The sequence below is a fragment of the Leptodactylus fuscus genome, chromosome 4 (assembly GCF_031893055.1).
Source record: "Leptodactylus fuscus isolate aLepFus1 chromosome 4, aLepFus1.hap2, whole genome shotgun sequence".
Lineage (NCBI taxonomy): Eukaryota > Metazoa > Chordata > Amphibia > Anura > Leptodactylidae > Leptodactylus > Leptodactylus fuscus.
In genome coordinates, this window is record NC_134268.1 from 100,925,548 (window position 1) to 100,938,373 (window position 12,826).

General features: G+C 43.4%; 1 protein-coding gene across 1 annotated transcript; it reads right to left on the reverse strand.

Annotated features, from left to right (window-relative positions):
- Nucleotides 1-1,202: 1,202 nt before the first annotated feature.
- On the reverse strand, nt 1,203-11,063 carry C4H6orf62 (chromosome 4 C6orf62 homolog). Its single transcript, XM_075270875.1, has 5 exons — nt 9,488-11,063; nt 4,589-4,765; nt 4,215-4,337; nt 3,558-3,692; nt 1,203-2,467 (listed from the first exon to the last, which is right to left on the reverse strand). The coding sequence occupies exons 1-5, from the start codon at nt 9,614-9,616 to the stop codon at nt 2,342-2,344; spliced, it is 690 nt and encodes a 229-aa protein (XP_075126976.1). The 5' UTR covers nt 9,617-11,063; the 3' UTR covers nt 1,203-2,341.
- Between the last annotated feature and the right edge of the window lie 1,763 nt (nt 11,064-12,826).

Sequence of the window (12,826 nt, forward strand, 5' to 3'; positions counted from 1 at the left end):
CTAGAAAATTGCTTTTGGAAATCGGGGCATGTCAGTTATACCTACAGAATGCCAGTGGTTTCCCTATAGGAATAATGGAAGCAGAAAGTCCGCAGAGAAAACCCTCTGCAAACTTTGTGAAAAGTGCTGTGGGAAAACCACTTTGTTTCCACTGTGCTTTTTCCCACGCCGCTTTTTTTTTTTGCTGCAGATTGCCAAGTAGCGGCCTTAGGCCTTATGTTGCAGAAACGTAGCTTTTTTTTCGCTGCAGATTTTGCTGTGGTTTTTTGAGCCAGGAGTGGATTGAGCAGAAGGTAGAAGTACTTCCTATATATTTCCTAATCCTTTTGTAGCCATTCATGGCCTTGACTCCAAAAACTGCACCAAAATCTGAAATGGGGAGAAAAAAAAAAAAAAAACGTGTTTCTGAAACGTGGGGGCCTCAGCCTAATAAGGAGGTTTGGAGTCTGGTAGTTCTTGACGATTCACCCACGATGGCATCTGTGATGTTAATGAAAAGGGGCTGGCTTACAATCTCTAGTTCACACCAAAGTTGTTGGATAGGTTTGAGGTGAAGGCTAAGTGTCGGCCAACCAAATTCTTCCATACAAAACTCTCCCAACCTTGTCTTCATGGACACTGCTTTGTGCACTGGGGTGGTGTCATGCTAGAACAGAAAAGGGCATTACACAAACTGTTCTCTAAAGTTGGAAGCTTACAGTTGTCCAGAAATGTCTTGGTACGCTGAAGCATGAAGATTTTACTTCACTGGGTCTAAGGGGCATAGAACAACTCTATAGGTTACACCTACAAGTTTTACAGTTGGCACAATATCGTCAAGTTAATTTCTCCTGACATTCACCTGTCCCAGTCCATCTGAGTGACGCATGGGATTTGTTACCATCCAACACTTAGCATTGTTCTTGGTCATGTAAGGCTTGCATGGAAACCCGTGCCATGTAGCGCTCTGAGCACTTATTTGTGCCGATAGGAGTATGAGAGGTTCAGAGCTCTGTAGTTATTGGAGTCAGCACGGTCACAAACTTATATACTGGACAGACAGGTTTGTGGCATAAATTAGTCACACATTTTTATTTTGGCTACAAAACCTGTTCTGGCCTTAGGTTGCTACTCAAGTGAATAAGTATCACGTAAGGTTCAGACAAATACCGAATGGCAAAATTGCAGCTTCCTCCTGCTCTGCAGAAAGATGACATGGACGATGAGATTTAAGCTTGTTTATTTTTCAATTTTCAATGTAATCCAATTTCAAACAAAAGCTAGATACAAATTTAAACCAGGTAAGCACTAGTATTAGCCAACGGGAGCAGGCCTATACAAGTTTAATCAAAAAGGTACGGAAACCCTTTGAGCAAAGCTTTCTTTCAATACAATACAGTAGTCAACCTTATTTTCATTGCACAAAAGAAAAATATCCTCATCCAACTCGGCACGCTTCAGCTTTCAGTTACAGTTTGCAACTGCTTTATAACTTAGTTTCCAGAACCCACCATGGGTTTACTATTATCGAAGTATTACTTTATACTAGAAAAGTAATATCTGCACAAACACCAGCAGGTTTATGTCTCATTTCCTCCATCCAGAACATTTTCCACAGTGCCCAAGTACTTGACTTACATTTAATATAGCCACTGCAGACTTCTAGGCTATATCAATGTCAATGCACCCACAGTGGGAAATGCAGATTGTATGCAGCAACTGGGAGAAGAGATCAAAAATTTCCTGTGTCTGTACACTTTGTCTCATCCCTGCAATAAGAACTAAGGTATGAAAGCAAATGCTGAATAAACAGGATTTCTTCTTACAAATCTGTCCCAAAGTCAGCCTTTATTTACTGCTGCTGCAAATCCTTGCTTCACTGAAGCGATTCAGGTAGTGCTTTCATAGTTTGGTAAAGCAATTAAGCTTTGATACCTGTTACTTACATATTTCACCCTTACATCTGTAGTCTAACATTCTAAACTTTGTTAGGGGGTATGACCAGTGCAAATGGGAAGACCACCAAAACAAATAATACCTTGTGCTTTCTGATACATTTGATTCAGTGTGCCAAAGTCCCATCATTTCACATTTTACAAGGCTAACGCATAGATGTTTCAGAACATCCTCTCTTTCACAAGGTCCATGCAAAACGAAAAAACAAAAAAAAACAAAGAAAAACAAAATAAAAAAGTTCAGATACAAAATGATGAAAAAAAAAAAAAAAATACAAAAATGTCCAGCATGAAGGTTCACAACATACAAGTGTTCTGAGCATGAGTCCGTATTCTTCTTGAAATTGGATAAGAAAAATAAAAATTGTTGCAATTAACTGATCTTCCCAGTTTGACTGGTCACAACCTTATTCGGGCATGTATGGGCGAAGGTGATCCTCAATGGTGCCAACCGCCCAATGGGTGAGCTGCTCCTGTGGCAGGTACAAGCAGATGCTGCATAACTTGAGGATTGTGGCTTTACTTTTAGGAGTCTGCAGGAAAAACAAACATGCTATCTTATGAAACGGTAAGTGAATATTAGAATATTAGTTTAGGAAAAAACATCACCTCTGAACCTAAAACTGCCATCTTAACTAATCCTGGACTGCAGATGTTAGGAGAGAAGGATCTGGTGAGCTGGATGTCAACATTTGTATTATCAGGGAAATAAAACACTGCCAGGTTTCTCACAGCATATGCATGCTCAGTCAAAGATACTTGTGCATGGAGGTAGATCAGAATAGGTTGCATTAGGCTAAGAGTTATCTACTGTGTAAGGCCATCCTTATAGGATCTTACTATTCAACCTGGTATTAGACTAGACAATTAAAGGGGTTGTCCCATCACAAGGATCCTATCTATACTGCTAGTTTATGTGGATTTAAGACTTTTCCTAAATACATTGCTTTATCAAAACTGCTTTGTTTGGCGGCTATCTTAATTTATTCACTTCATTGTTTACACTCTGATTCTATGGCCACTGGGCTTATCTGCTCAGTTCCCATGTGACCTAGCTGCCTGCTCTCAGGGGGGAGGGAGGGGCTGAGTGCTGGGAACAGCTCCTGGCTGTTTATGTCTAACAAGTAACGGAGCTTCTCAGATAGGGGAGGGGGAGGTGAGAGCTCTGGCATTTCTAAACTTGGCTCTTATCAGCTGGTTTAATTGAATATGGCTGAGATAAGAAGTCCATTACCTCTGTATGTAATGCAAGCTGACTCAAATCCAGCATTGCTACATCAGCTTCATACTGTGGTAATGCATTTACAACCAATCCCTCATTACTGACTGCAAACATAGCAGAGCAAGTGAAACCCCGCCCACCAATGTGCCAGAAAACCAGGAAGTGAAGAGAGCACAGAGCTTGCAGGTTGGTGAACAAGGGTTATGGTAATACCCCTTTAAAAGGGATAGTCAATCTGCTATAGCTGCTAGATTTTATGGAGCTTGGGTTTATTCATCGCCTTGGTGAGGAGTAATTGGGCACTTCTTTCTTTGTGACTCAAATGCTCTCTCAAGTTCTGCAAAATTGTATCACAGTTGCTATTTAGGCTGACACGCTACAAAAAGTCAAGAGACACTAACCTGCAAGTGTTGTCTATCTATGAAGAGGAACACTGACTGGTTAGGATTGTTCAGAACAATTCCAGTCTTGTCATTCCGGCTAAGTACATGCAGAAGATGTTTTTCATAGTCACCATGATGAAATTCAAACTTGGCCTACGAGAAATGTACAAGATTATTAATGCCAATGGTATGTACAAACTGAAAAGTTTAACGGCTTTCCAGAGACCTCTACTACTGTTAGAGTGGCAACAACACAAAGTCAGGCACCCTAATAAACAGGAGAACACAAGGGATAAGTCAAAATACCCGACGCTCCTTTTTCCATCTAAAAGCCCATTAAAGAGGACCTTTCATGTCCTCTGGGCACATGCGGCGTGATACACCATTAAAAAGCAGACAATGCCCTGGGTGTTCAGTATTATCGCTGGCCAGTAAGGAACGCCCCCTTCTCAGTACAGCACAACAGACTCTACTGTGAGGAAGGGCGTTCCTGACAGACTGTCAGAAACACTCTTCTAACACTGAAGAACTACAGTACCGGCACCGATAGAAAGCCTGAATTCAGCGCACTAGCGGTGTATCACACCACATTTGCCGGAGGACATGAAAGGTCCTCTTTAATACATCTTTATTAGCTAAAGCTGGCACATGCACAATGCAATAAAATATACTTGCCAAAACAGGCCTGTAGGGCTCCTCTGATCCCTTCCATCTTGAAAACAGAAGACAAACAATCTTCTCAATATCATTCCGAGGCCAAAGAATAAAATCCATCTCTTGAGTACACCCAATTACGTCCTATAAAATACAGACATCTTACTGGTTACTTTATTCATAAACATATAAATGTGTTATACACTTACATTTTCAGCAAATAAACCCATTAATATTTTGGTGGAGGCACCCAGTACAGCAAATAGAATTTAGCATAGACCTCACAAAGAGGTAACTTTTCTGAGCTCAAGCAGTTCTCTAGTACCCGCTGACTGATACATAGGAAAACAAAGGTGAATTCAGACAAGTGAAAAATGATAATACTGTGGATTTACCCTGCGCATTGACTGGTAGCGAGGTGCATGAAGCTGTACTATGTCCTTCTGCAGAAGCTCAAGGGAACTATCCAAGGAATAGCTGGAATCCCGCACACCTTTCAGAATGTTTTCTTCATAATTGTTAGTCATAACTGGTATAACATCAGCCACTTCAAAGAGAGCTGCCTTCTTTTTCTAAAGGGGAAAAAAAATTATACATTAATGTTTTACTATAATAAATACTGTGTAAAAGGACAAAAGGGTTGTACCATTAAGGAAACTTAAACTCTGTCTGAAACTTCTCTTAGGGGGCATTCACACAGAGTAAAGTGGCGCTGATTCTTCCACGATAACTCACCGCAGAATCAGCGCTGATAAAAAGCCTCCCATTGAATTCAATGTGTTCCGCACGTTAAAAGGAATCCATTGAAGTCAATGGGAGTCTTTTTATCAGCGCTGATTCTGCCACGAGTTATCGTGGAAGAATCAGCTCCACTTTACTCCGTGTGAATGCCCCCTTAGAGCCTTTTTGTAGAACAGTGTGCTCATGTTACCATTATGAGGCTCCCGAAGCAATTTTGGCAAAGTGGTAGTGGTCTGCACCCCCTTCTGCCAGCACTTTCAATCACTTTAGGTATAGCATAGTAAACACCTCTGCAATAAATATAAAATTACTTTTGCCTTGAGAAACACAAACTAATTGAGAACATATTCTACAGCATTTCTTCTGAAAAAAGCATTGCCTCATTCCTGTTCAATTTTATGTGACCATGAAGCAAAAAAGTTAAAATTATGAGGAAAAGTATTACAATTAACAGTACATGGTTCTCTCATGCACTCACCATGTTCTAGCACTTCTCACAACTTGCTCAGAAAACACGCTAAGGCTAAAGCCAGACGTAGTTAGTGTACATAGCTGAAAATTTCTGCAGTCCTCCCACTTTTTAATTTTGCGCTGCACAGGTTGAGATCCGCAATAAAATACACAGCAATAATTGACATGCGAGTGAGTTCTTATACAGTATGTGGATGGGAATCCGCTACTTCGAAAGTGTAGCAAATGACAAATCTGCAGTGGCCCAAAAGGATTAAAATGGACATTTAACTTCAGCTTCCTTCTAATGTCTGGTCTAATGATGAGCGAGTAGTATTCGATTGAATACCTCGCCAGCATAGGAATGTGTGTAATCGTCCAAACACCAAGCGGTTAAACGCTTTGAATATTCGATACGTTTAACCCCTTGGTGTTTGGTCGATTACATGCATTCCTATGCCGGTGAGGTATTTGATCGAATACTACTCACTCAACACTAGTCTGGTCCAGGGCAAAATTAGCTCTGTCTGCACAAAGCTCTGTATAATGGAACTGGTGACGTATTGCTTTTTTTAGTGTCATGTGGCAGCTAACATGTGAGGGCCACTGGGCCCCCAGAGGCCTTTTCACTTAATCTGTATAAGAATAAAATGCTTATTTTCATGAAAACGGAGCTGCAATGCCAAATAAAGGCATCTTTGAAAAGTGAAGAAATCCGCTCTGCAAGGTACTTTTCATTAATTGGATACCGATTTTCTGCCGACAGACTTCCTTTAAGTGGGGGAAATATATTGAGAAGAATGGTGCTCTGCATTAATGCTAGCTTCCCATCCCTGAGACCTCCCTTTAGATTTAAGCTATGGCTATCTATTGTACACATGCAAAACTCCAACAAAAGGCTACACCATCTCTCACCATATTTGCATACAGTGAAGATACTGCACAGTATAGGCTATGGGGTCCATGGGTAATCGCTGTTTTAGCGGACAAGTTCTCCTATCCAAGTCCTGCGACAGACCCGATCGATGTAGAGCCCAGCTCAAGTCTGAACATAGTCTTAGGGCTAGTTCACACGGAATATTTTGGCAGCGGATTTCGACGTGGGAATCCGCCTAAAAATCCGCTGCCAAAAATGGCTCCTATTGACTTCAATGGGAACTGCTCGCTTCTGTTTTCTGCTAGCTAGTAGCGGAAAATAAATGTGCACCTTATTCCAAGTCTACACTAACTGTATACCACTCCTGTGTACACTAGTAACACTAGATGTGCCCCCCCGTGTTAACTGTCTGCTGTAAAAGAATGGAAGCATTAAATCAGAAAATAAAATATTTTAACCCTGAAAATTTGCTGACCATTATATAGAAAACATAGCAACTTGTTTAAACCCTTATGTAGGGTTTATAGTAGAAGCATGACTAAGGCTATATAAGCATGAACATGTTAATCATAGGGGTGGAAAACCACATGGATGGCACATGGGAGATGACCACAAAACAGACACAAATAATACCTGTCCCAAGTTCTGCCCAGCTCACGGTCCCCTATATTGACCTGTGATAACACATAAGCAAGTATATATGGGGCCTTAGAAAATAATGGCTAAGTGTGCTAGCCATTACAAACATGCCTAGCACACTGACAGAGCACACGTTTCTGTGCACTGAGCCTTAGAAAGTGAGCACTCAGCACAAGCTGCTCCCACAACAGGCTATGGCTCTTTGCAAAAATCACTTTTCAATCCCTCCCCTGGCACTGAATGACAGAGGTAGTATCCAACTGGGAGTCTGATACAACCAGGAATAAAATCAAAGAGGAGGGACTGAAGAGCAGCTTAATACAGAAAGCTGAAAGTTCCTTAACATTAGGGACAGTCCAGACATACGGGTATGTTCACATTACAGTTATTACAGTCTGCTGCCGTCACCGGTCACAGGAGCATGACAACGATAGAGTGACTGATCCGGATTGAGCCCCCTCCCATCTGCATTGGCATCTATTGACTAATGTAAAAACATGAAACGCTTTATTCCATGTTTGTTTACTTTTGTAATGGAAGAAAAAGTCCTGCGTGAACTTTTCTGTGAGGGCGGGTTCACATCTGCGCCTTGGTCTCCTTCTTCTGCCGACAGGAGACGGAAACCCGGCAGACAGTGTCTGCTCATGAGCGTTTTGAGGTCTTCGCAGCTAAACCTTTTTTTTTTCTCTTCTATAAACCGGACACTAACTCCTGCATGTCCGACTTAGTTATAGTTTAAAAAAAAAAAAAGTTTCGCCTAAGAGACCAGAAGACGCTCACAGGCGGACACTGACTGCCGGTATTCATCTCCTGTCCAGTTTCTCGGGTAGAAGGCGGAAACCTGAAAGCGGAGATCGGGGAGCAGATGTGAACCGCCCTTAGAATATTATGTTTTTTTATCCTTTTACATGGGGGTGAATCAGACATCAAAACAGACGGAGCTTCATTTCATGTCAGAGTAAAGGATGTTAAATAACAGTAGTGTGAATCCATCCTAACCTGCAAAGCAACACACACCTAGATTAAAACTTAGCCTTCACAGTGTATATATAGGCTACCATGTCTCCAATACAGTTATTCATGAAAGATCAAAACTCCCTTTACTCACGCTAGGCTATAAATGCATGTTTGTATATTCAAGAGTATAAATGCAAATACCAGTACTTCAATAACCCCTTAAAGAGGACCTTTCATCTCCTGGGCACATGCAGTGTAATACACCACTAGAAAGCCGACAGTGCTCTGAATTCAGCGCACTGTCGGCTTTCACGTTCTGTACCCTGGTGAAGAGCTATTGGTGCCGGTACTGTAGCTCTTCACTGTCAGAAGGGCGTTTATAGCGTACTGTGAGAGCGGTGAGGAACACCTCCCTCCCGATAGTACTAGTCCATAGACGAGTACGGGGTGGGGCGTTCCTCACCACTCAGCGTCATTGCTGGGTGGAAAGCAACGACCCCTATTACAGTACAGCGTTATAGATGCTACTGTGAGGAAGGACGTTCCTGACTGACTGTCAGAAATGCCCTTCTGACAGTGAAGAGCTATGGTACCGGCACCGATAGCACTTCACTAGGGGCACAGAACATGAAAGCCAATAAGTACGCTGAATTCAGCACACTGTCAGCTTTCTAGCGGTATATAAAACCGCATGTGCCCCAGGAGGTGAAAGAAAACTTCTTGTTAAAGAGGACTTCTCTTTTTCTATGGCTTCCATTACCATACACAGCTATTTCAGCCTTCTGGCTAGTAAGGGCTAGTTCACACAGGGCCAATGGAGCGGATTTTGACAGTGGCTTTCGCCTCAAAACCTGCCTCCATACAATGGAGCCCTATGTGAACTGCTATCGTTCGATTTTCTGCCAGCGGTTTTTTGCTGCTAGCAGAAAAAAAAGAAACGACATGACCTTTCTTCAGGCGTTTTCCACCTGAGGAAAGCAATAGAAGTGAATGGGAGACGAAAAACATGTTGCTTTTTTTGCAAAAAAACACTTTTTTTTTAATGGTCCATTCACTTTAGAAGAGGGGAAAACTGCCTGGCAGTTTCTAAAGCGGTTTTTACCAAAAACTGCTCCAGAAAACGCGACAAGGTCCAAAAACCCATTCCTAATCAGGAAGCGTTTTTTTCTGGACCAAAATAAGCCAGGCGGTTTTCACATGTGAACTAGCCCCAAGACTGCATAGCCAGGCATTGGTTGAATAGTCTGTAACAGACTAATAAGCCTCCAGTGTGCACTCCGGAAGTTCAGTGAGCACTGTGTGCTATGTGTAAACAGGGGGAAGTGAGAGCAGGGAAGTTGCTGCTGATGATGAGGACTCAGCCTTCTCCGGCTCTCACCTCCCCCTGTTTACACACAGCGCTCAGTGAATTTCCGTAGTGCACCGCGCTGGTTAATTAGCATATAAATAAAAGCGGGCTAATTCAAAAACGGCTGAGAAGATTAATTAATAAAATGTATGTCTGGAATAGCCTTTTTAAAGGCTATGCAAATATATGCTTAGTTAAAAATAAGTTTTCCCAATGATAGATTCCCTTTAATATAAGATGTGATCTCACTTTACTGTACTTCACAGCTATGGCGCCATTTACCTTATCTTTGAACACAAAAGCAATGTACATCTTGAAGTCAAACTGGTCAGCTAGAGATTCTTTCTTCTTTCTCAGCTGAGAGCGCAGCCTGTTCAGAGCCTGCTTCTTCCGAGAGTTGGGGTCCCCCATTTTGTATTGCCACCAGTGCAAAGGCCTACGAAACTTCTTAATTTGTTGCTAACGTTGGGTATTTTCTTTTTGTGCACACAAGACACCAAGTCAACAGAAACAAGCCATGCTATCTCCTTCTAATGACTCAGTCAAGTCAACCTAAACCTCTACTTAGGCAACGTGTGACAGGCCTGTCATACTAGCAGGGTCAGGAAACGGAGCGGCTGTACAACCATGACAGGAAGTAAGGTATCGTCTGAAGAAACTAAAAGAGGCATAATACACATGTAGAAACCAGTAACACAAGGGTTAAAATGCTAGGGGCCCAATGATGAGAAAAAATAAAGATGTCTCCTGCTTTCAGCCTAGACCATAAAATCAAAAGCCATCCTGCATAGGCCTGCTTGTTAGGCCTCCCTGCTCACAAAAAAGAAAACTAAGATTGCTCAGCCAGCCCCAAGACTGCATCATAAGAGAAGAGATGACGTCACTGTACTTCAAGAAATCCCCGTGTCTTCCTACTACCTCTACAGTGCAAAACAGCTAGATAGCTTATTTATCCGTCTGACAGGTGGGGGTGGGGTGTTCACAGCACAGGTTGAGTCGCCCCAAAATACCGGGCTTAAGGGCACAGAGGAAGCCCATGTGGAAGTTCAGCCGACACCCCATAGGGAGTAACACCATGATGCCGGAGCACAGGGAAGGGGGCGATCAGGAAGGTAGGCTGACCCCGTCACCAGCGCAGTGTGTGAGCCTCTGAGGTGAAGGGTCAGCGGTAAGGAGTGCAGGCAGTCATGTCGCGATCAGATGCGACACAAAAAAAAAAAAAAGAAAAAAAAAAAAAAGTTGTGTTTGGGGTAGAGCGCCTAGACGGCAGATCAGCACTGGGGAGGAGATTACCACGAGGTCAGGAGGGGGTGTCTGGTGTCCTAGCCACGCCGGCTACCTGTCATGTCTGCTGGAGGCTGAATGCTGGTGTCAGGATGCCGGCTCAGCTGTCTCTTCTGGGGGAGGCTGGCGGTGGTGAGGGTGACAACTCCAGGGGGATCCATGTCAAGAAAACACCAGGGACCCCAACGGACCCCTCTGCTTGTGAGCTGCAGTGCTCAGCGGGTTGTACACCCTACTCCACCCCGACCCACCCATACTCCGGACCGGGGGTCTCGCTGTGAGAGGGGGAGGAGGCGGCTAAGAGAGGGAGAGGCGGAGCAGGCGAAGGCCTCGATACCACGCAGTCCTTTATCACCTCAAAAGAAAAAGCCCAAGGCCGAAAGGAAACCCCAACCCGTCTGCTTTACGTTCACGAAGAAAGCAACGCGAAACTGCAGAGTGAGGAGCGGGAGTGGCGCCCTCACAGCCCGGAGCTCTACACAAACACCCAACACAACACACAGAAGGAGAAGATGGCCGCCGCTGCGTCACCTCCTGCCTTCTCCCGCCAGGGAACCTCTAGGTTATACCATTACGGCGCAGAGGAACAGCAATCTAATTTAGGCACGCATATATCTACAGGCTTACTACGCTTGTCCGACTCCATGTTAGGGACACACACAATATACAATTCAATCTCTAGTGTACATTACACCGCAATCAGCAACCGCAGACAAGAAGAACAGCTCTACTCGCTCTTAGGACACCCCTCCAGCAATGGTAGCATCCACATTGGAGATCCCTATGCTTAGCATACAGCGGCTGGTGACGTCTTTTCACATGACAGTTCGGGCTAGTCAGTGTATATTTTCACCGAACTTTATTAACTTGTAAGCGGAAGACAACGGCGGACAAGGAAGTGCCTGGACCTTTGTTTCCTTTAGGGCAGTTTCTCGCGTTGTAATGGCTCCTTTTTTGTGTCTTGAAGGTTTATTTCTTTATTAAGAGCTAGGGCACACAGCTTTAACCCCTTCCTGCTGGTGACATTTTTGCGATTTTCATTTTGACTCCCCGCCTTCCAAACCCCATACCTTTTTTATTTTTCCCGGACGCAGAGCCATATGAGGGCTCAATGTTTGCAAGACAAATTGTTCTTCAGAATGTATTATTCTGTACAATGTACTGAGAAGCTGGAAAAAAATTAGAATGGAGTAGAATTGGAGAAATAGTACGTTTGTGTGACTTTCTTACTGGCTTCATTTTTACGGTGTTCTTTCTGCAGCCAAAATGACATGTCTCCTGTATTCATGGCTATGTTAGAGTACTGTGGGGGAGGGGTGTTCCTCTCAGCTCAGCTATGAAGAACGCTCTTCTGACAGTGGGGAGATATCTGTGCCAGAACCGGTACCAATATCTCCACCACGGGGGCATATACCAGGAAAGCCAACAGTGTGCCTCCTAGCGGAATAGAAAACCGCACTTTCATGAGGACATGAAAGTTCCTTTTTAAAGAGCAGGAGGTACAATTCTAAGAATTATTTATATGATTCATCCATATTTATAAGGTATAGCGAAATGGCCGACTGTGGGGGGTCAGAGGCATAATTTGAAGCTTCCGGGCACCAGTGCAAAATCTGTCATCGGGCTCCTATCTACATGGTTTCATTTAATCTATAGTTATATTTTATATCACAGAGGGGCTATTGGGGTCCCATCAGGGTCAAGGATCTTGTAACTAATGCTAGTGCTGCACCCACTACAGTTACACCCCTTTTGAGGATCATACTGCTGAGACTACCACTAAATAGGGACAACTTGTTTCTGTGCTTCCCATGGACAGAAAGGGGTGTCTTGAGTTATGTATAAGGCTGGTTTCACACTTGTTGATGACTGCCGAAAATCAGCAGATAAAGTTTTGCATGGAGGATTTTTTTCTCCTACACTTTCAGTTTGGAAACAATTATAGTCAACGGGTACACCGATCTCGATGTGTAACCACTGTTGTAGTGGTCTGGTTCTCCATCATTCGGGTCTCCCAATGGACCCAAATAATGGAGAGCCTGGTGCTAGTAAGGCCTGGTTCCCATATGTGTTTGGCAAATCCGTTTGAAATAATCAGTATTTAACATCTTCAAAAACTGATTTCCAACTGTCCAGATGAAAACCCATTGATATCAATGGGTTTTAAAAGTAATCCGTATGTATAAGGGCTCGTTCACATCTGCGCCTGGGAGTCCGTTCTGCAGGTTTCCGTTTCCTGCACAAAACTGGGCAGGAGACGAAAACCTGACGGCATCTTTTCAAACCCATTCATTTGAATGGGATTGAAAAGTGTCCGGCTGTGAGCACCTGTGAGCG